This window comes from Notechis scutatus, chromosome 2 (assembly GCF_049901735.1).
Source record: "Notechis scutatus isolate UNSWTSFEM ecotype Mainland chromosome 2, rNotScu1.2, whole genome shotgun sequence".
NCBI lineage: Eukaryota > Metazoa > Chordata > Lepidosauria > Squamata > Elapidae > Notechis > Notechis scutatus.
Window position 1 is genome coordinate 117,100,803 of NC_142010.1, and position 27,923 is coordinate 117,128,725.

The 27,923-nt window shown below is 39.1% G+C and overlaps 1 protein-coding gene across 4 annotated transcripts in view; it reads right to left on the minus strand.

The window, feature by feature from the left end:
* The window catches only part of TBC1D16 (TBC1 domain family member 16), an 81,682-nt gene that overhangs the window by 15,148 nt on the left and 38,611 nt on the right, over positions 1 to 27,923 (minus strand). For all 4 annotated transcript variants that reach the window (XR_015747694.1, XM_026667273.2, XM_026667272.2 and 1 more), the window contains exon 4: positions 3,785 to 3,982. Coding sequence is in view for 3 of the 4 variants with exons in the window: in XM_026667273.2 (XP_026523058.2) it covers positions 3,785 to 3,982 (198 nt within the window). In the remaining variant the exon portion in view is untranslated. The remainder of the gene's footprint in view (positions 1 to 3,784; positions 3,983 to 27,923) is intronic.

Here is a 27,923-nt window from a genome sequence, read left to right on the forward strand (position 1 = left end):
GAAAGAGAAAGTGAGAAAAGAAGCAAGAAACAGTTATGGATTATTGGATGATTCCTGAAATTTTGGATGGTGATCCTAATGAAACAAAATAAAATCAACTGGGGTTGTTTAAAATTTTTTAAAATGGCATCACTCCTTGAAGAGTTAAAAATGAGACTTAAAGAATAAAAAGAAGAAGCACAAGAGGGACGAGGATTTTTTGGCTTCATATTTCAATTTTTAGAAATGGAGATTTTGAACTATGAAAAACAACAAGAAACGCTAGCAGAACAAGAAGGGCAGGATAAAGAAGCCATCTTTAATGACCAAGCAACTTTAAGTGGGGTAAAAAAGGGAAAGTGGGGGGAAAGGGAATTAAAAACTTAAGCATTGAAGCAACAACAACAAAAAAGAGTAATTTGAAAAGCAATCATAATATCAGGAAGAAGCAGAAGGGAGGATCACAGAAGGGAGAATCAGATAGAAAAGGGAATAAAAAGGGGAGGGAGAAGAGGAGAGGGAAGAGGGAAAGGAAAAGAAGCTACAAAGGACAGAAACAAGATATAAGGGTAAAGGAAAAGTGTACAAGAATTAAAGGTATAAACCTATTTAAAAGACAGAGACAATGGTTAAAATGTAACTTAAGGAGGGGATTCTGTGAGGGTGCATGGGATAGCATTGTTATATTAGAAATAGAAAAGGGTTAGAAAATATGTTTAGATGATTAAAGTGATAGGAAAAAATTGTATTGATGTGTAATGTAATATTTGTTTGTAAAGAGAATAAGGCTCTCATGATTTAAAAAGAAAGTTAAAAAAAACTGAAAAGAAACATGGTAGATTTTTATCAGTTGACAAGATGAATTTGAATAAGAATAATAATTTTATTGACTACTGTTAATAACTATTGTTTTGTTTTTTATTTAAAGACAGTAATAAGTAAAATATGAAATATAGATGATTAAAGTGAAAGACAACTGATATTACTAGGTAATGTTTGTTAAAAGAAATAGAAATGTAAAAGATTGTTATTAATATTAATGGCAGAGCTGTACTTGAATATAATAATTATTCCATTTACTATTGTTATACATGTGTACACAGATATATATACATATATACTTTTTTCTTTTAAGAATTTAGTGTGTATTTTTAGGGGAATGTACCAAGCAGAATTCGATTGAAAATTGGTATGTGTTATAAAATAGAGGTTAAAAAATGAATGTCATAACTGTAAAGGTGTAACTTAAATTTTTAAACAAGATTTGAAAAAAGATACAAAGGTGTTACACTCAAGTCTAGTAATTACAGAGGAAAATTGGTTTTATGAGAAAAGATAATATGAAATTGTAAACAGGACAAACGAAAGTATAAAAACATTGATTAGAAAGATTTTAACAATTAGAAAAAGATATGTAATTGAATTAAGAAAGGAATGAGATAATTTAAAATAAGGCTATAGGAAGCAAAGAAAGGGAAAAGCTATTGAAAAAATTGCGAAAAGAGTTAGAAGATATGGATTAGAATGTGTAAGATAAATACGTATTGAGCTTATGTCTGTATGGAGAAGTGATAACCCGGGGTCACGCTGTTCTCAAAAAAAGATATTTTATTTGTATTTATATGTTTTGTGAAAACTTAAATAAAACTTTTATAAAAAAAAAAAAATCCTGCTGAAAACTGTTACAAAATTCACAACACAATACAATATGTTTTGAAACCATTAAAGACCACACATTTAATCTGGCTTTTAAACCTGCTGCCAGAAGCTAATGTTTGGGAAAGAAAACGGATGCTATTATCTGTCCAGCATAGTCAGAGGCTTGGGTCCAATGTGGTTCCTTCCCATTATTAACCCTCCCCCCGCGCCCAATCTCTTTCAAGGCCTCTCCTCATTCGCTTACTTGTTTTATCATCATTTCCCTGTGGAATGTGCCAGCAAGGACTGAAACAGCAAATTTCCTTGAGAACTCCAAACCGCAATCAAAATGAATTATGGAAATAATCTGACCTTACTTTGCATAATATATTCTGAGCACACACTTTGATTCCCCCTCCCCCAGGGGTAGACTGTTGCTTTTCATTTTCTCCCCTGCAGAGCACACACGGCTCTGATTATGAACCAGCATAGCCAAATTGTAGCTTGTGAGGTCTTGAAGAATCAGTGCATGCCACACACTTCTTGGTACCCAACAAAGGGCCTGGCCTCCATCTGGTAGTACTTACAAGATTGTTTATGGCAATCAACCTGAACCTTGGTATGCTCAGCAAATCCTACCAACATGGATCTGGGCAAAAGAACTGAGGGAATGGCTGCCAAGGTCAGTTTGCTTCTCCCTTAAACTCCTCCTGGCAAGGCATAAATAATTATCATTCTACACAGACCTAAAAGTGAGATAACAGGTGGATCCAAAGGATGATTGGATAGAAAATTACTCCTTTTAACCTTCAGCTTTCTTAGGTTAATGGTAGGTAAGAAAGTGGGACCACTGGATCCTGTGACTCTTCAAATACCCAGCTTTGTTGGGAAGGAAGGCAACCTGTTTCTAGCTCTCATATTTTAACATGACGTCACTGGGACCGGTGGTGAGGCAACTAAATAATAATAGTCAGAGATCAAGGGAGTGAAAAAAGGGAGAAAAATTAGCTTGCTTGACAGTTCAAAATTGTAATTTTTAAGTTTACATAATTATATTTTTTTCAGATCTGAACTTTATGTGAATATGTATTTAAAAACAGCAGAGGAATCCTGTAGTATGAAAAATGTCTTCATATTTGTTTCATGAAACTTACACACCAATTACCTCAAAATAATAAACAGGTGAAGTTTTTCAGCCCCCCCCGCTTTTAAATTAAAACACTTTACTTTCTCTGTTATAGACTGCAGTGGTTCTGGTTGTTATGAACCTCCCTTCTTTGTTGGTTTGTTTGTTTGTTTATATTTCATACTTTTTAACTGTCCATTTGCTTCAGAGAAGAGCTGGAGGTAGTTTACATGGCTTGCCTGGACTATGTCAACCATGTCAACCTTATCTACTGAACTGTACAATCACCAGAGACAAAGCAACAGGGGAAAAGGATGACAGAGAAAGGATGAGGGGGCAGTGCTATAAATCTATATGAAATACTTAGGGGAAAGAGACCATCAAAAACGGTCTCCAAAAAACTGTATGCAGACAGGCAAGAAACTTATCCCACAGCTGGGAAACAAAATGGATTGTATTGTTCCCAATTCTCAGCCATACTAATTAAGCAACAGCTAAGTATATGGCCTATCACTTAGCTGCCAGCCCATACAAAATAATCATGCCCATTTGGCACCCTCTGATGCACTGAACTACAATTTCAAAAATTATCTCTTTGAACCTGAAGAATTTGGGGGACTTTTGTTCAGCACAACTGGGAGAACATGTTAAGAGAAACATGGCCAGACTATATATTATTTAGGAAAATTATTAGGAAGTTTTCTTGTGCATTCAGACAAATCAGTCATCAATAGACACATAGAAATAAACCATATTTGCACACCATTTTGCAACTCAGACCAGACTTTCTAGGTCACTTATTCAAAACACACAAGTACACAGGATAAATGTAGTCAGAAAGTCAGCAGATGAGTATAGATAATATCATCACTCCAAGTAACCGGGATATCATTTTTGACCCATGTGGCAGCATAAAATCTTTTTAAGCAACATTTTCCAAAAGAAAAGCCAAGAATGAAAACTCATTCTGGTTTTGTTGTGATATCACATGTTTTGGAAGCAGGGCAATGCCTGTCATGTCTGAACACAGTCAAATCTTACCTGAAAAAAAGGCGAAGAGATCTCATCTGCCCCAAGTCAACTCTGAAGACCCCACAGATCTGTTCCAAGGCAAAGACCTTCTGTTGCTCATCCCATCTAGAGGCCTGGACCTGCCCATTATTCTCCTGGAATTGGGAACTGGGATCAAGGCTTGAACTGGAACTGGTTGAGCGAGTCATGTGGCTTTCACATGTGTCTCTACACCAAATGTAGAAATGGACAGATAAGAAAAAAAGGAGGTGGCATGAGACAGATCACTACTAATTGGAAGAAGCAGTGGTACAGTTGAAAGGTGAATGGGGGAAATCCAGGTGGACTCCATTTTGCTACAAAACCTGTTCTATTATCCTGGCTAGTAACTTAAACCTAAACTCACCCAGTAGCCTGCATGCATGCAGTTACACATACATATGAAAAAACCCTCCTAGGAATTTGGAAACATAATTATCTAACCCTACCTGAATCGTTAAATTATATTTGAGTAGATAAAACCTTCCAAGTTGTAAAGTAAACGTACACATGGAAACTATACAGCTTAGTTAATTGCTATTGCACATGAACACCGCTAATTACACAAATTAACTTTTCTTATTTATTTCTCAACCTTCTCTTTCCAACCCCAAATCTATAAACTACTCTGCTCGGTAAATATCTTTTCAAACTGATGAGGATTTAGTTCAGACAGAAAAAAAGAGTTACAAGGACAAAATAAAAAATAGTGCATGTCTCTACTACCTTTGCAAAGTTGGCAGCAAGAGTCATGAAAAAGAGTGTGATTTTCATTCCATTTCTTAATTGTGAATGGGCAGGAGAATTTCAGTTTGTTCCATTTCTGCCAAGGGTTAATGGTAAAGTTTGGGTAAGCTTCCCAGTTATAGCAAAAGCTGCATTTTATAAAAATGGCAATTTCTCAGAACAAGGATTTTCCTGGTTGTCTTTTAGACAAGATGGCCGAAACACAAATCTAATAAATAAATAACTTCCTGACAAGAAAACACAGTGCAGCTTTGGGCAGAACTATGAGACAACTGAAAGAAATACAACAAAAATGCTGTTTGGATAAAATAGGTGGATAAGGAATCCTTCAAGGAGACCCACTAACAACACTATTGTTTGTCATCGTGTTGATTCCTCTGTCAACAATACCAAACAGATCAAGCCATGGCTATCAAACCTCAAAAACATCTGACAGGCTATTCCCATCTCGTTTACATGGATGATCTGAAGTTGTATGGCAAAACACTTTCTGAAATAGAATTGCTGGTCAACACTGTGCATGTATACAGCCAAGATATTGCAAATGAGCTTGGACTGAATAAGTGTGCAACTCTGACCATCAACGGGGGGGAAATTGTGGAAATGAAGATTAGAAGTGAATACATTATGAGAACGAAGAAGATCGTAATATCCAAACTCAGTGGAAGAAATCAACAACTGGGCAATTTCTGTCACTAGATACACAGCTAGAATATTGGACTGGACTCAAGCAGAACTAAAAGACCTGGATAGGAAGACCAGAAAAATGACAATGAATCATATCCTTCATCCACACAGCAATGTTGATATATTTTACTTACTAAAGTGCATAAAATAATGTGGAATATTGCAAATACACCTGACAGTTGAAGAAGAAGAAAAGGCATTGAAGTGCAATGAAGATGAACCTTGTACCATACTCCATGAAAGCTTATTGAATACTCAAAAGACCAAACTGGCCTATAAGTAAGACCAAATGAAGAATAGAAAAGAGACATGGCAAGGCAAAGTATTACACAGCCATTAGCAAATAACAACAAGATCTGGTAATGGCTTGAAGCAGGAAAGTTAAAAAAAAATAGAGGGGCTAATTCTGGCCACATAACACCAAGCCTGAGGATAAATGCATACTTAGTCAGATAGCAATATACAGCAAACACCATCTCTGCAAAAAAGCTTAAGAAACCCTGGACCACATAGTTTAGCTGCTGCAAGATTGCCCAGACTGACTATAAACAACGAAATGACAAAATAGCAACAATGGTGCATTGGATATATCTGAAAGAAACACTACTGCCTATAGACTCCTCTATAGTATAGAGGAACTAGTGGGACCACAAAATAGACAAAGTAATCGAAAATTAAGGTGCCAAAGAGCTCTGGGGTTTTAGAATTCAACTAGACAAGCATATGCTGCATAATTTACAAAATACAAAGACCTGCAAATAAAAGTAAAATGACTATGACAAAAGAAAGCAAACATAGTACCAATAATTGAAAGTGCCTTGGGTGCAATTCCCAAATCACTGCAGCATCACTTCAGTACCATTGGCGTTGACAAAGTCACCATCAGTCAATTGTAAAAAGCAGCTTTACTTGGAAGAGCAACGGTATTTTTAAGTGTATCAAACAACAATATCTACCTATCCCAGATCTTTGGGAAGGACTTGATGGGCAAATAAAAATGCTAATTCCAAGCTAAACAATGGCTTCTGTGTGACAACCGTAATTGTTTAAAATTTATTAACTTTTTTGTACCTTTTTTGTACATCACCCAGAGTTACTTGTTGTGTGATAGGTAGCTATTTTTAATAGGTAGCTAAATGTAATAAATAAATTATGCTGAACAGTTCTTATGCTTCTTTCCCAGACAACAATACACACATACATACCAAGTTGTCACATCATGTTTATTCCTATTTTTGCATCAAGCAAGATATCTGGAAAATATAGTTGCATACTTGCTTATTTAAGCATTTCTTAGCACATTCTCTTTCTATCAAAAGCTTTGTGAAGCACACAAAGAATCCCCGAACAGCCATTATTGTTCAATTGTCTTAATTATGTCAGCAGATGCTAAGCTGCCAGAGAATTTGCATTCACTTTTACCAGGGAATAGCAGCAACCGTTTATGTGTGGCCTGCATTGATTTTCATCAGGTTGCTTCTGAAAGAACAGCAACAACTGCAACTCACAAATGTTCCACTGTCTCCATGCATTTTAGAAAGGAAGATGAAAACAACCTACTTCTCAATGACTCTCCAATTTAACTCTGTGGAAATCTGGGACGTCGATCTTTTGAGAAGCCATCTTAAAAATCAGAAAAGCTTCTAGCTTTTGTCTGTCATATCCCTGAAAGATGCAATTCAGGAAATACTTTTGGCTACTCCTTATTGTAGCAATTTAAAATATCAGAGGGCTACTATATCATATTTTGAGTCCAAAAACGCTGCTACAGTTAACTAAACAGTTAAGAAGAGACTGGAATGAACAAGGAGAAGGATCAAAAAATGATTTAAGCAGGAAATTCTGCTGCTGTAGCTCCAAAACAGAGCAGAGAGTTTAAGTTTCAGAAATCTGTCCATTCCCTCCCCTGTAAAATGCTAGTCCTCTCCCCGAAGAAAATCAAGAAAACCAGCAGTGTGCTGGGAAATCAGTGAATCTGAAACTGTGACCTCCAGGATCTGGAAAAGGCCAATCTATTTGAGCAATGTGAAAGGGCTCTCCTGCCAAATGATGGTTTGCAAAACAAGGGAAAGAGAAAATATAAAAGCAGCTCCCTGAAAGGTCAGTTTATGCAATGGGTTCTAATCCTCTTATTGAACAATGCAGGTGACGAATGCTGAAGAAATCACATGCTCAGCATGCCAGTGTGAACTTCCTAACCTGACAAAAATGCTCCCTGAGCAGGGGCCACATGAGGCCATTGGAAGAGCCTTATTTTTAGCATTCCCCAGCAGCTGGGGTCCCTTAGGCATTCTCCAGATAGTCAGCTGGAAGATCGCATTGTTCGCAGAGCCCTTGGGAGAAGACCAAATTCATCACTGCAGCCTGAAACCAGACTCTGTATACATAGCTCCACAGCACAGCCGCACTGTAGACACAGCAACTGATGCCCAATGTCCCAAAATGCTAGTTCTTGTCATTAAAATCAAACTAATTTGGGCTTTAAATGGCATGCTCTTATTTCTGGCTCTTGATTTTAGGGGCCACTGATGTCACTGCCCTTTCCCCATAACCAGGACAGAAGTCATGTCCTTCTGTTCTATAGAAGGATTTTCCTCTACTCCTAAACCTACCTGAACCTCACAGCGCTACGACCAGGTGAACAAAAGCAGAAACCTGTCTACATGCTCTACTACTAAAACTTTCATTGTCATAAGGTTTAAGTGGGTGAAGTGGTACATCATATAGGGCAACAATTTTTGAAGAAAGTACAGGTAATCCTTGACTTACAACAGTTCATTTAGTGATCGCTTTCAAAGTTACAATGGCCCTGAAAAAAGTGACACGACCATTTCCCCACACTTATGACCATTGCAGCATCCCCATGGTCACGTGATTGAAATTTGTTATGTTTGGCAATTGATTCATATTTATGTCCGTAGCAATGTCCCAGGGTAATGTGCACAGGTTTTGTGACCGTCTGACAAGTAAAGTCAATGGGGAAGCCAGATTCACTTAACAATTGTCTTACTAATTTAACAACCGCAGTGACTCACTTAACAAGTGTGGCTAGAAAGGTCGTAAAATGGGGCAAAACTCACTTAACCAATATCTCACTTAAACATAAATTTTGGACTCAGTTGTGGTCATAAGTTGAGGGCTGCTTGTATCTCAAACTGGGCTAAATTTCAGAATGTGTTCAAAACCCATGACCCGTGATTCCTGAGGGAATGTAACGTGCCAAAGTTGTGGATTCTTCAGTGGCTGCTGCAGTCATGTGATCTTCATTTTCAAAAATTCAGTGACAATTTATCAGCCAGTCTTGCAGTGCTTTGCTCCCTTTCCCCACCCAGCAGCAGCCACTTAGCTGGAAAGAGGAAGGAAAGGAAGGGAAGGCACTGAGGAAGCTAATGAGAGACTGACAGGGTGTGAGGGATATTTCTGATGCTCTCTGCCAATTTCCCTTAACTCAGTGGGGAAGTTGGCAGGAAAATGGAAGTTGCTCCTGTTCCCACTGCTTTTTTGCCCATCTATGATCATTCTGATTCTATGTTTAGGTAAATAAATATCTCTTAAATGATGACATGTCACAGTTTGTCTAGTAACAGATAAATCCAGCATTATACAGTAATTCAAGTACATATGGTGCTGTATCATGACATCTAAATACTACTATTTATGTTTAGTCTAAACAGCATTTTTCTCTCTGCAAAGACCTGGGATAGGCCTCTTGAGCTGTCGATGAATGAAATCATTCTCTGTTGAAGTTTTGTGAGAAACATTACTGTATTGCATAAAATTCCTTCCTTATATTCCTCAGGCTGGAATAAATGGCCAAGAATTACGGTGCTACAGAGCTTGGAAAAGACATAACACTTCTTTCCTGTAGCTGGCATACAATATCATCTTTACAATGACAGTATTACATAAAAGCGGACCAGAATACACACAGTTCTCGACTTACAATGATTTGGTTAGTGACTGTTCAAAAGGCATTGAAAAAAGTGACTTATGACTGGTCCTTTATTAAGTTATTCACTTAAAATCATGGCAAAAAATCAGATGTGATTCAATTAACATGGAAATTCTGGACCCAATTGTGGCCATAAGCCGACGACTGCCTGTATTAATTCCTCATGGTCCAAAGAGGAAGAAACAACTTAAAATGCTAATAGAGACAGGTTGTGGGAAAAGGCCATCTTTGTATCAAGGACCCCACTTGTTCTATAAACACTGTCTATATTTTTTTATTATTGTCAAGCAGATCAATTCACTTCTTGGCTGTATTTGAAAATGTGCTAATCTTGGTAATCCTTTGCACAGGCTCACTTGCGTTACATTACTGTTTCTTCTGGGTGCTTGATATTATCAGTGATGATACATGCAGCAGCTTACAAGTCCTCAAAAATAAAATAAAAGCAATTTCTGGCAAACAACCTTGGCAAACTGATGACCATCAAGCCATAAGGAGCTGGCAGTATTTGAATGACTGAACAACAGCAACAATATTACATGACGGTGCCTGCTATCTGAAAAACCTGCTGACCTACAATATATAGGAAATGTTTTTTTTTAAATAGAATGGTACATGCAGTATCTGCCATTTGTCTTGCTAGTCCAATTAAGTCAGCTGGATTTTATGAAGAATTCAAAATGGCTCTTGAATCATTCAGAAGCTTGCTTACTACCTAAGGACCCTCTAGAGCAGTCATCGCCAACCGGTGAGCTGGGGACCACTGGTGGTCCACGAAAACATTTTGATGGTCCACAGAGAAATGTCACCCCCAAAGCAATTAATCCAGGCTTTGTGGGAACACATGGCTGCGCCGCCCACATGGCCCATGGGAACACAAGGCCTGTGTCGCTTGCATTGCGAACAACATGAGGTAGTGAGGAGGAGGGGGGAAAGGGCCAAGGGGGGGAACTTGCTTGGTCACCGGGCTGCTTCTTTTCTTTCTTCTTCAGCTTTTGGTTGCATGCAAGGAAAGCAGCAAAAGTCTTCCTTTCTCTCCCACAAACTCCACCAGAAATGAGTCTTTGGGACCCTGCAAGGCATCCTGCTCCAAGAGGCTGCGCCGGCAAAGACTCATTTCTGGCGGAGTTTGGGGGAGAGAAAGAAAGACTTCTGCTGCTTCTGCTGCTTTCCTTGCATGAAGCCAAAAGTCTCTCTCTCTCTCTCTCTCTCCCTGAGAACGGAGCTGGAGCTGGTATCCTGCAATCCCAAATAAAGAATGATCGATCGGTAGGAAAACGGGGTGGGGAATTTTCCTGCAGACTTTTTTGGGGATTTTCCCAGGGTCTCTGATCCGCAGGATTTAAAATTATGAGTTTGGTGGTCCCTGAGGTCCAAAAGCTTGGCGACCCCTGCTCTAGAGCAGGGGTCGGGAAAAAATAGCCCTTTCATGAATTGTGGACTTCAACTCCCAGAATTCCTGAGCTAGATGGCAGGCTCAGGAATTATGGGAGTTGAAGTCCACACGTCATAAAGGAGCATTGTTCTCCACCTCTGGTGCGTGCGCCGCCCACCCACCAACTAATCGTCAGGTAGCTGCCACACATGTGTGGGGGATGGGGCATGCGCAGGAGATGTGTGCGCATGCACAGAAACACGCGTGCCGGGGCTTCGCACGTGCATGCATAGAGACGTGCGCCAAGCGCGGGGGGTCATGCATGCATGCACAGGGGATGTGGCGGCCCCCGTGTGCATTGCCTTATGGGTGTTGGCACGCAAGGATGGAAAGGTTCACAATCACTGCTGTAGCTACTCATAAGTCCACTGGAGTTGGGTAGCGAATATCTTTAAATAAAAATAATAATAATCTTACACAATTACACAAGTGACTCTGGATGGCTTATAAGATTAAAATAGACAAATGTTGTGGACATATAACAATGTCCTCCCATGACACCACTCACCATCAAAACTCATCATGACCCTGTTAGGAATCTGTCCAACAATTAGTTGGGTTGGCAGTATATAAACCAACAATGTATTTTTGTAGCTTTAAGGCAAAATCACTGTATTGATTCCGATTAGTTGATTGTATTGTGAATTGCCATAAGAGGGAGCTAGAGATCATGGCTTGCTCTCTCTGACATTCTGTCTCGCTGACATTCTGTCTCGCTGACATTCTGTCTCTCTGACATTCTGTTACTATCTAAGGTTCTAAGCTGTGCTTATACTTTCATGTCTTTGTTTACTGTAAATGGCAAAGGCAACCGGTAAGAAGACTTGGTAATTGGATATTCTTTGGACTGTAAAACGTGTATGACCTGGACTATTTATAGGACTGTGCTATTTCTTAAAGTAAATTTTAACTCAATTTAGTGTAGCTGTGTGTGGCTGAATAATTATTCATAACTATTCTCATAAATGTTTCCATGTGCATATATCCTTGTTACTCAAGGGTTACTCAAGGGTTATTCTAACAGACCCATTTGTTGATATGCACTATTTATACCCACATAATCGAGAACTTGTTCATATTATAATACACATCCAGAAAACAACTGCACAAGACAGTTTTATGTACACTTTGGAATAAAGTACTATATTTAAATTCTGCCTGACACCATGGTGGACATTCCTATACTTCAGCCTGTTTGACAATGAAAAGGATTTACTATGGTAATCCAGGTCATGATGCTCTTATTGCTGCTAACACATTAAAACGAGAGTACATAACTTTCATGCACTCTGCCTATTTGTTCAGCCAAAATAAACATTATGATTGGCTGCAGATCCTATGCAAATCCGCTGCCCTTTCTGGGATTTTGTCAGTGCCACAAACAAAGAAAGGAGGAAAGGAGAAGGAGGAAAAATCTATAGCTACAATACCCTGGTAATACAGAGATGTTTCAGTGTAATTTTTTTAAAAGACGAAACTGTTAAGGAACAAAACTAAAAGGAACCAAGTATGCTTTTCCAGACCACAAATGCAATTAGAATTTTAATGATTTCAAAAATTTCCAATCATTCAAACGAACAAAATAAGGTAAACGAAGGTAATTCATCCTTTTCATGAATTATTAACCTTTAGACCAGGGGTTGCAGACCGCTACTGGTCTGTGTGGCCTGTTAGGAACCGGGCTGCGTGAGCAACAGGCGAGCAAACAAAGCTTCATCTGCACATACGTGGGATCTAAGTTGCATGCAACACACACACACACACACACACACACACACACAGCATGGAAGAACTGTCTTCCATGAAACTGGTACCTGGTGCCAGAAAGGTTGGGGACCGCTGCTTTAGACTACTTTTCCAGCTGATCTTTTAAAGGTAAGCAGGGCCAATCGTAGCCCTTGGACAGTTTTGTGGATCTATACCCAGAATTCCTTAAAACCCAGCTCACTGAAGTTTGCCTGCAAGTCTCTGAAAAAACTGTATGATTTCTGCTGTCCTCCACCAAGGAATCTAAGGAAAGAAAAGTTCTCAGCATCTGAAAGGATCAATGCATCTCTTCGGAATTTAAAAAATTCTAAATAGCAGAAAATCCTACCTCTAACATTCTTACAAAAATCAATACATCAGTGTTTGCCTTCTTCTTTCTTGGGATCCTGGATGCTAAAAATGTTGCAGGAAAAGAAAAGCTTTTGCATGCAAAAAGATTGTCCAACCCAGTGGTGGGATTCAAATTGTTTTACTACCAGTTCTGTGGGAGTAGCTTAGTGGGCACGGCAGGGGAAGGATACTGTAAAATCTCCAGTCAGAGGTGATATTTGCCAGTTCTCTGAACTCCTCAAAATTTCAGCTACTGGTTCTCCAGAACTGGTCAGAACCTGCTAAATACCACCTCTGGTCCAACCATCTCTAAAGCGGAAGCAGTATGCTCCGCCCCATAATAGGGTAGACCAGGTTGCCCCGATAGACTAGTCTCACCAGAAAAAAAAACACTTAACCATCTCTAAAATTCACAACGGTTTGAAGACAGATGAAATTTCAGTTAAGTCAAATAATAATATTATTTTTATTGCTTTTGTGGTAGGAAAAGGCAACTTTCCGAGGCAGGAACCATTCCTCTTCCTTACTATCTCATCAGCTCCTGAAGCACCAGCAGAACATTGGTGGTGTTGCTCCTAAGATCAAGATGCTGTATTGTTTTTCTTTCTGTTAAATTTATAAGAAGCAGCGTCAGTACTGGGTCAAATTATTGTATCATTTTATTACAAGGGTTTTTTGTCTTCTCCTCCTTTTAATTTCAAAGTTTAACTGCAGTAATTACAAATAGTAATTGAAAAACAAAATTGGCTGAAATCTTCCTTGAAATACAGCCAATGGCACACCTCCCTGTGGATTCATGGGTAATTGGGTGTGGTGTATCAATATCCTTTTGTAATACTATACCAATTCCAGAAGGCTCCTTCTTTGCTCTCTTGCCTCAGGGCCCTTTCTATTAGCAGCCACATCAAATGGTAAGTTCATCAAAGCATCTACGTCTTTGGTACATCCTTCTTCCCTAAGCTGCGATGTGAGGCAATAGGCCTGAATTTTGATGCTGCACATTTATATACGGTTCAGGAAAATCTGCATTTATTAGTTTGTAATCAACTAGAAATGGGAAGCTAGATAGCTCTGAAAAAACAGAACCAGACATCTCATGTCATTCTAATCTTTAAAAAGTCTGGCTTAATCAATCTCTTCCTGTGAGTGGAAGTGGATGAACCAATCATATTTCCAATTTTGGCTTATAAGGCCCAGAACAAAAATGGACCCTAGTTAGGCTGCCACAATAAATAATAAATAGAGATGCTGTGGTTGGCTTATCTTCCCCTATGGTAGGGGAGAATAAGTAAAAGCAGTCAAGCAAATAAAGAACCAGAAATGGTGATCTTTTTTGATGAACGCTAAAAATTCTGGCTGAAAGTGATATGCAAACACAGGCTGGACCAACTTTTTTTTTTTTTTCGGGTGGGATTTTATGATCAACCACCTTGAATATGTAAACAAAACATGAAAAGGGGTAAAGTAATATAATACAAATAAATAAATCAGGGATTTTGAAGTGTCACAGATACTATAGCTTTTAAAAATATCATTATGAGGATACATATGTGTTATACATATTAAGGGTCTAAGAAACATTACTTGAATTTAAGCTAAAATGAGTCACAAAATCCATGGGCCACAGCAATATAAAGCACTGAATTCAACTTACACCTTTGTAACTTCAGCCCATATGATTAAAAATCTATTTCGATTTAGATACTGTTGACCAACTACTTCAACTTGAGAAACAAAAGATATACTTTAGGGTACCACTCAGTGGAGGGATTCAAATAATTTAACAACTGGTTCTCTGCCCTAATGATTTCTTCCAACAACCAGTTCAGCAAACTGCTGAGAAAGTTAACAACTGTTCTCCCGAACTGATGCAAACTGGCTGAATCTCACCACTGGTATCACTGCTGCATAAATGTATATACACTGCTTTCCAGGAGAAAACAGATTCAGGTCTTTGCCCCAAATTGTTTATAACCTAATATTTAATCAGCGATCAGCTACTATATAAGAAGAGTACAGGTACTTGACTCAATTGAGCCCAAAATTTATGTTGCTAGGTGAAACATTTGTTAAGTGAATTTTGGCTCCATTTACCTTTCTTGCCACAGTTGTTAAGTGAATCACTGCAATCATTAAGTCAGTAACACAGTTGTTAAGTGAACCTGGTTTCCCCACTGACAGATGGTTACAAAAGATGATCACATGACCCCAGGACACTGCAACCATCATAAATATGAAGCAGTTGCCAAATGTCCTGAACGGCAACTAGTCGGTGTGAAAAACAGCCATACGTTATTTTTTTTTCAGTGTGTTGTAACCTTGAACAGTCATTAAATGAATGATTGTAAGTCGAGGACCACTTATAATTTGGGTTGTATGCAGTAAGGGCATTTTTGTTTCCAAGGACGCTTGGCTGGACTGGGAGGTGAAAAAAACACTCCAGAAAGAGAGCACTGGAAAACCTTTTCTATATGAATGGATAGAGATAAATATATGGCTGTGTCCTGGTAATCTCCAGGTGTCAGAGATGACTCAGGATATCCTCCTTTTTTCATTTTTTCTCTATTTTTTTCCTCAAAAATGAACCCAGATACATCTCAAGAGGAGAATAGAGGCATGGTCTATTCCTGTCTCTTCTCCTATCACAAACCTAATACATGCCTTTCTTCTGAAGAAGCATTGAAGCTCAAGAAGGCCAGCACAGATTCCCCCCCTCCCCCTCCCCCGCTTCCCTCCTGCACAAACACACACACACACACACACACACACACACACAGTGACCATTTCCCCCTAGCCAGTGGCACTAAACACTATTTAAGTAGCTAATTAACTTTCTGGGCTAGAAAAGCTTCTGTAATTGCGTTCCTTTCACCTTTATAGCTCCCCTCCCTCAAGGGAGCTAGAGCTGTCCTCTGGCATTTGTTCTGCTCCTTCCTACCACTCAGGCACAACTTCTACCTTGACAGCAGCCTGCCAATCATGGGCCGCAGAGGTCGCTGGGGACTAAATTAGGAAGACGCTTGTGATGGACAAATCCGCCTAGCTATGCACAAAGGCAGCGCAAAAAGAAAATATGCTTACAAGAAAATATGCTCTACCTTACATTAGAACGTGGCTTCAACAGACCCCTTTAGGAGCCAAGCATTTCTCAATCGTTGACTCCTTTTTCTTTTCTAAAGTAGATGACAAGAGATGTTCAAAACTTAAGACCATTTATGTTTTGTTTGCACTGGCATCTCCTCATCAAACAGAAGGGGGGAAGGGCATAGAAAATATAAGTACTTTGATATTTCAAGCCACGACAGTCATTGTTTGGTTTCCAAGGTGTTACATTAAGCACTTTGCATCGTTATAAGCTTAATCACTTGATCCAAAACTGCATATGTACAAATGGTGGCATAGACAAGGAACCAGAAGGTTCTCCTTTCGGGGATGACGTAAGTATTATGGCCCTTGGTATTCTGACTCCGGTTTAAGCTTTTCAAGATTCTTGCTTCAAGCACACCCACGCCCATAATAACTGCAGCTCTACATTTTGGGTGGCACAGCTGCACAGGTCTTTCGTGACAGACTTTAAGAACATGATCAGAGAATCTAGAATCTCTCTCTTATTTTATTAAAAGAAAGCACCTATTGCAACTCTGGTCAAGCATAATTACACAGTTGTTGCCCCCCAAAAAAAAAAAGGAAAGGGGAGGGAAGGAGAGGCAACAGCAGCAGCTGTTGTGGCATCCTAATTTCTCTCTAGATTGAAAGCAAGAGCAATTTTACAGGAAACAACTTAACTAGGGTGAAGGTTCCCCCCCCCCACATCTATTGGGTCATTCCAATGGTCAGACTATATAGAAACCTTCGGAACGTTCTCTGTCCTGACCACCTCCTTCCCAAGATTTTGGATTACATCACCTATCATCCACAGTCACAAAAAACCCTATGATGCTGGTTTGATATAAGAGGCACTGTAGCCCAACACATTTGGCTATCACCGAATTAAGGACACTCTTCAATATGGAAGAAATGGAATGCAGCATTTGCCTCTATGAGGATATATATCAAGTTACCAGTAAACAAAGTGAGGAGTCCTTATTATTGTTTTTTTTAAATATGGACAATTTCTGCCAATACAACAGAATCCTGAAATGACATTGCACATTTTTCTTCCCTATCTCCTAAAGATATCTTCTTGTGGTCCAGCAGGAACATTCACTCAAATGGAAGAAAAACAGTTACTTTGCTTAATTCATGCTATATTCTCTCTCTCTCTCCCTATCTATCTATCTATCTATCTATCTATCTATCTATCTATATACACACACACACACATACATATATACATAAATACATACATACATACATATATGTATTCTGCCGAATATATTCTGCCGATTCTGCTGAATTCTGCCGAATTCTGCCGATTCTGCCGAAACGTTGCTACAACTTTAAAAGCACAACTACAATGACGTGGGAAAATACCCGAACAAAGCTGAATGCCATACATGTAAGTACCGAAAATTTAATATATATATATATATATATATATATATATATATATATATATATATATATATATATATATATATAATAGTAATTCTTAACAGCTTAAGGGTCCTCTAAATTGAAACATCACAATCCTAAACCTAATATACAGGTTCCATACTGTACTCAATGAAAAGAATATGCTTGCTATAAAATATGGTAGAAGCTAAGACAGAAAGTATTAATCTGTTAAGAAATGATCATTTAATCTGCTTTATTCAGTCAAATGCATACACACACACATCTCCGAATATAGGTGCTGCTTTGTGTTAGTGGAAGAGAGAGAAATGGAGGGGGGTGGGAGGGATTGAAAATAAAAATATTACCTAAACAGGTAAGGTATATTTTGGTAAATCCACAGAAAGATTTTCTGAACATTTTTGTGATACAGTTGTTTCATGGCGACAGGTTTGGTCGCTTCATACTTATGAATAAACACGCTCACACCGCCCTAAGCAGCTTAATACAGGTAACCATTGAGGAACCTGGGCATGGTGAACCTGGCCTTCCTTTTAAAACAAGACAAGTATTGCAAAAGCCCAATGATATATCTTTATGTTCAGGGGAGAGAAAAAAAGTGCTTTTTACGTTTGTTAATCAATCAGCGGATGGTATAAATTCTCCCCTTGCCCCAATCCTAGAGATGGAAAATGTGATTTCTTAGTGCAGCAGGAAGACAAATGTTTACCTTCCATCTGGACAAGTCTGGAAAAGGAGAGCTTTCTTAGTCGTGTTTATTTTTTATTTTTTTTAAAAAAAGAATCAATGGGTCATTTTGCTAGGCTTTCCCTGCTGCCCTTCTCCCCATCCCTCCACGCAAAAGTAAAAGTCAACGCTCATTATGCTAATTACAATCAAGCCATCAGAAACCCAAGTCACTGGAAATCCCTGAAGATCCATTTTGTTTGGAGATGCTTGGCATTTAGCAGCGAATCTCTCAAAAGGTCTTTTGCCTGGCAAATTAAAGCAACGGCACTAAGGCCAATTCTGCAGAGACTTCCCTCGCTTTACTCCGCCAATGCCATCCAAAGCGATTGGCATTCCTGTTCAAGCCTACTAGAAGACACACCGTGTTTCCCAAGCAGAAAGAGGAATAAAAATGAGGGACGCAGAATGCTGATGGTATTTCAAAGGCTGGATGCAGGGAACACATCAGTTTTTGCTTACAGTACAAGCACCGCCAATCCGAGGCTCTCTTCTTAACCTCTGAATGTGGGTTACACTTTCTACACCACCAGTAATTCTCCGCCCGGTGTTTTCCAAACACCCCAGATTAGGTCAGCCTTGCCCAAAGCACTGTGTTCCCCCACCCACCCACCCCAATATATATTGCTTGCATTTCCCATCATCCTTAATCGCACCTGGAGGATGGCTTACTCCATCTAAAGATATTGTGGCAATTGGGCATGAGTGGAGATGTTGAGTCAAACATCCCTTTGGGAATAAGGCAGCAGAGAAATTGAAGGAGATAAATAAGTAGATTTTGCATTGTGAAAGGAGTATTTAAAAACAAACAAACAATGAGCTGAAGTAGCACAGGAAATTACAGTTCAATTGAAGGCTTAGAAAACAGCCATTCGTCCTGAAAATAGGAAATGAGTCTGGGTGATCTGCCAGGATATTTTGTAAGTCTAATTATTTATTAATTAAAAGGGCCAAAATATGCATAAGGATACATAAAGCAAGGGCACTGATAAATATTGCTATTGGTCAATACAAGTAAGTCCTCAACTTACAACTACAACAGGGATCAGAAAATTCATTGTTACGTGGTTGTTAGGTGAGATATTGTGTGACTGCACCTGATTTTTTTGCCATGGTTGTTAAGTGCTTGTCAGAAGCCAATTGGAAAGGTCACATGTGCCTGCAGAATGCTGCAACAGTCACAAGTGTCAGTTGCCAGGTGCCTGGATCACAATCATGTAACTATGGACACATTGTGACAGTTGTAAGTGTGAGAGCCATTTGTAACTAGCTTTTTCAGTGATATTGTAACTTTGAACAGTCATTCAGTGAATGGTTGTTAAACAAGGACTAGTATTTTTTTGTTCCGTAAGGTCACATTAATCGGAAGATCAGAGAGACTACAAGAGGCAACAATCTATTGGTGGTAGTTTAGCCATTACAAAGTCCCAGCAAATGAATTTCATGAGCAGTTGTTATTCAGCTGGTAAGTCATCTCTGATTCTTCATGACCCCATGGACCGTAGCACGCCAGGCTCCCCTGTCCTCCACTATCTTCCAGAGTTTGCCTAACCATCTCATCCTCTGATATTGCCTTCTCCTTTTGCCTTCAATCGTTCCCAACATCAGGACCTTTTCCAATGAGCCCTCTCTTCTCATTAGGTGGCCAAAGTGTTTCAGCTTCACAGTATCTGCTCTTCAAAGAATTCACGAGCAGAGGCAAGGGTAAAGAAGAACAAGAAATGCCATTGAAAGGACACAAGGAAATTCCAAGATTATGAGGGAATCGTATCATTCAAAGAGAGGAGACTGACTGAATGAATTTGAGAAGCCATGCAGCTGAGATAAAGGAAGAGATGCTTCCATCCCCATTAGAGGCTTAAATTCATAATGGAGACAATTTCTTCACCCCACAGATTCCTGCCAATATACCAGATGATAGTTTAACCAAATTCTCGTTTGAACTGTTATTCCAATTTACACAGGGCAACCTTTAGAGCAATTTTATATTTCCCACTGTGACACAGTCCTGCCTGGTCTAAAGCTGTTGCCGTTCCTGGCCTGAGCTGATTTTCTTGATGTGTACATAATCCAGACTCTTCTTTATACTTATCTTTTCCTCCACCCTTAAGGTGGAATCCTCTGTTGGTTTATCCAGGCCTCTTATTGATTTCCTCTGTTAACTGCAGCCCAGCAGGAAAAGGAATAGGAAATACTTTCAGTTTCCCTGTTGTTCAACCAAGGTCAAATATCCTACGAGGAAGAAGTAGGAGCAAAGGAAAGACAGAAAATAAACTTAATAGGTAAATAAATAAAACCCCTGTCTTCTAACCGCTTCCAAATCCTGATGATAGGCACTAATTCTTAAATGCTCAAGATGCTGTTAAATATAATAGTAATTTATTTATTTTTTTGTCTTGATCCCCTCAAAGGCCAAGCCTCTTGTGCATCCATCAGGACAACTGTATGAAAAATCAGGCTAATATCCTAGAGAAAGAGAGAGAGAAAGAGAGACAGACAGACAGACAGACACAGAGAGAAACAAAGAGGCAGAGAGAGAGAAAGAGAGACGGGGAGGGAAAGAGAAACAGAGAGAGTGGGAGGCAAAGAGAGAGAGGGAGAAAGAGAGAAATATTACAAAAGTTTTTCTTTTTGTATTAAACATAATATTTCAAATGCAGAAAAAAAATGAAGGGGCATAAAAGTGCATTTATCGCATTTTTCTTAGAACAATTAGCTGAACTCTGCCTTGTTTATCATTATTTTAGGTAGTAAAACCTCAGTATTCAAGTTAAATTGCCATGTTGGCACTTTGCGATAAATAAGTGGGTTTTGGGTTGCAGTTTGGGCACTTGGTCTCTAAAATGTTTGCCACCTCTCTCCTAGAGCAGGGGTCACCAGCCTTTTCGACCTCAGGGACCACCAAACTCATAATTTTAAATCCTGCAGACCAGAGACCCTGGGAAAATCCCAAAAAGAGTCTGTAGGAAAATTCCCCAACCGTTTTCCCTATCATTCTTTATTTGGGAATGCAGGATACCGTCTCCAGCTCCGTTCTCAGGGGGACAGAGAGAGAGAGAGAGACTTTTGGTTTCATGCAAGGAAAGCAGCAGAAGCAGCAGAAGTCTTTCTTTCTCTCCCCCAAACTCCGCCAGAAATGAGTCTTTGTGAGACTTGTCGCGCTGGCGCAGCCTCTTGGAGCAGGATCCCTTGAAGGATCCCAAAGATTCATTTCTGGCAGAGTTTGGGGGAGAGAAAGAAAGACTTTTGCTGCTTTCCTTGCGTGCAGCCAAAAGCAGAAGACAAAAGCGGAAAGAAGCAATCCGGTGGCCAAGCCAGGCGAGTGGGGCAAGTTCCCCCCTTCGCCCTTTCCCCCCCTCCCCTCACTACCTCATGTTGTTTGCAGTGTAAGCAAGGCAAGCGTTGTGTTCTCGCGGGCCATGTGGACGGAGCAGCCTTGTGTTCCCACACAGCCTAGATTAATTGCTTTGGGGGGTGCTTTGGGGGTGACATTTCTCTGTGGACCACCAAAATTTTCTCCCAGACCACCAGTGGTCCCTGGCCCACTGGTTGGCAACCACTGTCCTAGAGCCAATAGCACCAATCACTGCCCCTCAAGCCATCAAAAGATTCACCATGCAGCCTCATTCTTTCTGTGGATGCAACCATGGTCCTTCATAAATTGTGTCAGATATCAAGAAGGAGGAACAAATATTTAGCACATGGTTACATCACATCAACAAGCACATTTTCTTGCTTTTTTTTCATGTCTTCTCTTTCAAGTGCACTTAGTTACTCATGTGGCTATTTAATCTTCAGCGAGCTTCCCTGGCTGATCAGTAAAATACTCAGATAACTGTTTCCTAAGTGATCTCTGACCACAGCACTTGTAGGTAACCACTAACTAAGCTAGCTGTCTTCATTCATCACCCTCATTGGGCCTGCACAGCAGAAACTGGGACCACTCAGAGGCTTCCTGAAGCTTTGGATAAGATGCAGAGAGAGGATATGGGATCTCCATCAGCGGCAAAATTAGCAGACCCACTCAAGTTCTTTGCTGCTGTTCCAAAGCAAGTTATTCCTAATAGGTCTCTCTATTACCGTGCCTTATATTTTCTGGGTTTTTAAAATAATTGTTAGGCTTATAAAAGGAGTAGGGCCTATTTTGAGAAAGACATCCAGAGCTAGAGGTTCAAAGGAAAAAAATCCCAGATGGCAGACCAGAATCTGGAAGAATCTGCCTAATTGCTTACACATAGCATTTGTGAATTAAATTAAAGGGTGTGTGATTGGACTCGAGTTATACGTCAAAGCCAACTTGACTTGTGAATTTATCTAGCTGTGTTTCCACTTGGAAACCACTTCTGGATGTTGTACTCAAAAACTGGGAAAAAAATGAAAATTTCATTTTACAGCTTTGATGATTAGAATTTTGATGTTTTAGAAATGGCTTGAAACGTTTAGAAATGTAAATCAAAAGATTGAGGCTATAACATTTTTTTTTGTATTCCACTGCCCTGAAAATTGTCAGAAGTCACTTCTTTCTTCTTTCTGCTCTTTTCTTTTTCTCTTTCTAATCTTCTTAATTTTTGTTTGTATTTGTATTTGATCCTAGGGCAATAACTTGGAGTAAGAGCAGAATGACCTTATTTAATTCCATTGTCACAAAATCTCTATGAAGAAATGCCTTGAATAGTCTTTAAAATATAGTATGTGCCCCCATTTAATAGAAACTAAATCAAAACTAATATAGACAAAGAAAGAATTGGCTGTTCTGAAAGAAAATAATGAGAGTCAGAACTGCCAAATAGGGAGGACAGATAGCTAATATATTTAGATTTTGTTACAAAGCCAAGTGTAATAAACTGAATAACTGAATGACAAAAAAAAAAAAAAAAAAATAACAGTTGCCCTGGCACCATCAAATACTTCTATTAAATAATTAATAGCCGACACCATTCTCTTTTTCTTCAGGCATAGATCCATAACTTTCTGACCAGATTTTACATTCCAGCCTGTGGCAGACTATGAGACAAATTGGCAATACTGACAGGAACAAACACAGAGAAAGGATCTTTAATCACCTTGTCCCTCATCCCCCAAATGCTGAATTCATTTCCTTCCAATGATATCAGTAATTAAATGAACTGGGTTATTTATCACCTAAATCAGGGCTGTCGAACTCCTGGCTCACGGGTCAGATGCGTCACGTGCTGGCCACGCCCATGGGCAGTTTAGCAAAAGTCCTGATACGTCACATGATGCCGCTGTGATGCCATGACTTTGACACCCTGGTCTAAATTCTTGCATGTCAGTTTTCTACACAAAGGTATTCCTGCCAAGCGAGGCATTCTAGGTCCTCTTACAAACATTGCCCTATCTCTCACTCAACTATATCAAGAGTTGTCAACCTGTAGGCCATATACAACCAGCAAATCCTCAGGAACACATTCTTTAGATTTGGTATCAAATGGGAGGGGCATGTGGTTTCCACCAATTTTCTTCAGGAAACCAAGGAAATTAAACTTTCACATATGCAAAATTAATCTAGAACACTTTTTTTTCGGAGAAATCATCCCCACTCAGTTGTATGACATCATGCTATCAAAACCCCTCTGCACAATTCTCTAAGTCTAAAGGTCAGCACCCTGCCAGGCTAAAATAGTGTAGTTCAAGAATAATGGGGTCCCATACAATCTGCATGCACTCCCAACAAGATCCCATATCCTCTCAGAAATTATAAATGCTTCCTACTTACTTTAAAATAAAGCAATTGCCTCAACCCCAAGGGCTAGAAACTTGTGTCTTTTAGATGCACAAACAGTGAAAGCAGCAAAGGAATCTGACGCAGCCGTCCAATTCTGTGCTGTGCAAATTGATGACATGCAAATTTCTAGACCCCCTGCAATGAGTCTCCATTAAAATGCACATACATCATGCTTTGAAAGCTTTCATGTTTAGACCATCTATTATCCAAGCTTCCATGGTATCCTATGGGAGAAAAGGAAACCAAGGGATTTTGCATTGTCCTCTGTTTGAAGGCACAGACACACTCCGGCTCTCTCAATCATCCTTTCTCCTAGGATAGGAGGTCAAAGGCCATGTCCCGAGAGAAGAATATGTTAGCCAACCACAGCACTGCACAGGGCTCTTGGATCAGCAAATTTGTTTAAGCATCAGAAGCCAGTTTTATCTTATAGTCTTCCTGCAGAAAGCAGGAGGTACAGATATTGAGACTGGCTACTTATGAGGAGAGACACAATAATGTGCACAGAGAGAGAAAGAATGGCCAGCAGCAACTGGACCTTCCAAACTGGAAAAAGCATCATGGATACTATTAGATGAGATCAAGAATGAGGTCTGAAGGATTATCCATCTCTCTCTCTCTCTCTCTCTCTCTCTCTCTCAGCTTCTAGATTCTTTTGAAGCAAAGCAACCCCCATATATTTGTCATTTTAATGTAGATACCAGCTTCTCTCGCCATTCATAACTGCTAAGAAAAGTGTGCCATCTACTGGACTGACGAACAAGTTACCTCTTACAAGAGCCTGGCAAAATAATTTAACACATGATGTGTGAGAAGGTAGGAAAGAACATCATCACCCTTTTAATAAGAGGTCAAGGGAAATCGTGGAAAACAACTTAAGTTCATCAACATTCTAAAAACATCATGGAGCAAAATGACAATAATAATATTTTACCTCCTTTAATTGCACTTTGAGAAAACAGGATATTCCCAGATCTACACAAAGATATCCAGAGGAAATCTTTTTGAGGAAAGGGGATATTCTGAGGTTAAATAAAGCCTCAGATAAATTATATACTTCGTGCAAATTCACAATGGATCTAAGTCATGAGTATAGAAAAATTCAGGCTAGCAAATTAAGAAAGGACAAAGCAAACTCACAGGGGCTAAAATAATAGATTCAAGAAATTTCCACACTTTTAAAAGAATTTTAAGAAAGACAGTTGTATTTACAAGTTGTGTCTACAAGAGGGCCCTGTAAGATCATGGTATGGCAAATTATGACTTGCTGTCCTGTCAAGAGTGCTGTCTATGAAGGGACTCCAAATGTTTGGGATTAATTGCCATAATCTTCAGCCAGAATGGCAAAAGGAGACACTGGACTGGGAAATTGTTCTAAAGAAAGGAATGGTCAGGTTTTAATACTGTACTGTATTGATAACTGAGTTAATTTGTTCTAAAATCATTGTCTATTATTTTATCTTTTTAAAAAACTTGCTAGCCAATGAAGAAGACGGAAAACTCACAGCCCAACAAATGTGGCTAAACTACAATTCCCATAAACCGCAGCACCCTAGCCAATTGTGAAGATCATGCAATTCAATATCTGGAGAGTTAGGGATTCTTTATGCTTGTTACAGAATACTGAAAAAAATAGTTGTAAATCCAATTCAAAATTAATAGCTGAAATGAAGAGAATATATAAATAAACTTGCCTTGATCATATTATTTTTGACCTTTTTATGCAAATTATTTTGCTTCCTCTTGAGATGCTGGTAATTAGCCTAGATAAATTTTCTTATCCTATGGTAAAGAAAACCTGAAATTTGTATTGCTCTGAAGAGTGAAAATGTTGGTCTCTATCTTTCCTTGTCTTCTGAACTTCCTAAGTTAAGACAGTAACTTTTTCTATCTGGCACCTATATTTGGTTTTTATGTCCCATTTTGGCACTAAGAGACACAGCAACTGATGTAACGATGATACTGAGATAAACAAGAATTTTGAGGAGATCTTAAAAACCAACTTTGCTTCTTCGTTTTATTCTAGCATGTCCAATCCACAGGCCTGGACAGCTAGTAGTGTGGCCCCACAAGATAATAAAAATATTAAACAATAAAGGAAGTTTATATACATTAACTATATATTTTATATGCAACCCAAAACAATTCCTCTTCATTTAATGTGTCCCAAGCAAGCCAAAAGGTTGGACAACCATGCTTTAGAACAGGAGTTCCCAACCCCTGGTCCGTGGACCAATACCGGGCTGCAGCACGCCAGAAACCAGCCCCACAAACAAGCAAAGTCCCATCCAGGGGATGCAGGCAGCACACGAAATCACGCCGCCTCTGGTCTGTGGAAAAAACCCTCTTCACTGAACTGGTCCCTGGTGCCCAAAAGGTTAAAGCAACCACTGCATCAGGTTATATTTATAAACTAATAAATTATTGCACAAAACCAGGCCCCAAACCACTGACCTTGCCCATTCAGAAGGACTCTGGGATCACAAATGGAGTACTACATCTTGTCACAGCCACAGCCTGCCGATTTGTGCCTTAAGCACAAATTGCATTTGTGCTGCGATATACACTCCAATCCTCAGATGACAAAAGATATGCAGACAATGAAAAGTTTACACAATATTACATTGCAAAAAGAGGGTATAGCCAGAAAAAAAGCCAAATTTAAGAGCAATTTGAACAAATACCCTCCTCTTCTGTCATATTCAAAATGACAATTTCAGAAGCAATTTTTGAAGGGACAGTTGGGAGGGCCACACACAAGGCCCTTAAAGAGTGTTGCAATTCATGTGCCACATGCATATCAGATTGGGACACTGAATCCTGTCATACGTATCTATAATTCTGATGGAAGAATGCTGTCACCAGGTCCCTCGGGTTATTTCTGCAGAAAGTCCCACATTATTTGCCCTTCTCCTATATAGCAAAAGCAACAGCAACTGAAGAGAGTTGACATAAGCACTCCTCATTTTATGATAGATTGAAGTATTCACACATTACCATAATGGATTTATAAAGCAAGGATAGGCTTAATGTACCCTCTATATGGATGTTCATTCCTTCGTGTCCCTATTTCCTTTCTTTAGTAAGCATGTCTATTAAGGAAAGGCTATAAATTGTACTGGCTTATTCAGGAAAAGAGGCAGGGAGTAGGAAGGGCTTACAAACAAGAGGAGGAAGAACAACCTCCTGTTTTGTGATCCATATTCAAAGTGTATATTTTATTGTGTTTTATTGCAAACTGCCTAGCGAACGTTGGCTTTTGGGTGACTTAAAAGAATAAATGAATATATCGGGAGGGCAACTATCTCTGACTACAGTCAGCTGGGCTTAAGAGATCATGTGGGAGAAGACTGAACAAAGTCAAAAGACCAAAGATAACAGAGAGGGATGCAAAAGATGGAACAAAATAGAGAAGCTAGTTCAATGTTCTGTTAACGTCCAGAAATCCGGGTCACATTGGTGACCTCCCATGACTTGATTTAAGATTAATTTTTGTACTGGTTTGCTATTAATGAGAAATCAACCACAATTATCATCTATACTTTAGCTAACAATCCACTGAAAACTGTCACAGCTTCCTTGTTATGGGAACTCAGGTATATACTGTATATATAAGGTATATACTGTATATGAAAAAGAAGTCATATGAAAAAGAGCCCAGCTAAAATAATCCTCCTGTTGTTTAAATGTTTATCCTATCCCCATCACATTCCTCTGACATTTCCTGGTTTTGATCCCAGTTCCTTGAAGTGGTTGCTAAGGGCATCAGTGACTCTCTTCTACTCCTTTTTTTCTTCTTCCCCTGATAGACAAATATCAGCCCTGGCAAAGCCACAAACAGCTGCTCAACATATAAAAGAGACAATATTTAAAACATGAATCAAAATGGATAGACACTTAAAATCAAGATTACACTTCTCAGAGATTCAAGAGTTCATCGCATCACTCATATTACAGGTGGAATAGGGGATAAAATGCTGGAGATGGATTACACTTTTACAAAGTATAATTAAAAAATAGAAAGATTGGAAAAGATGCATTTGCTGATTGAACTACTGATACCAGAACAGAATTCCTTTCAACAACAACAACAAAATGCTTCACTTACTGAATCTATTATTTGTCCTGCAAGTACCGTAACATTATTTATCTGTTTATTTTATGCCACCATATTTTTGCTTTCTGATACTGATACTGATTTCTGGCTGAAAGGTGCCATTAGAGT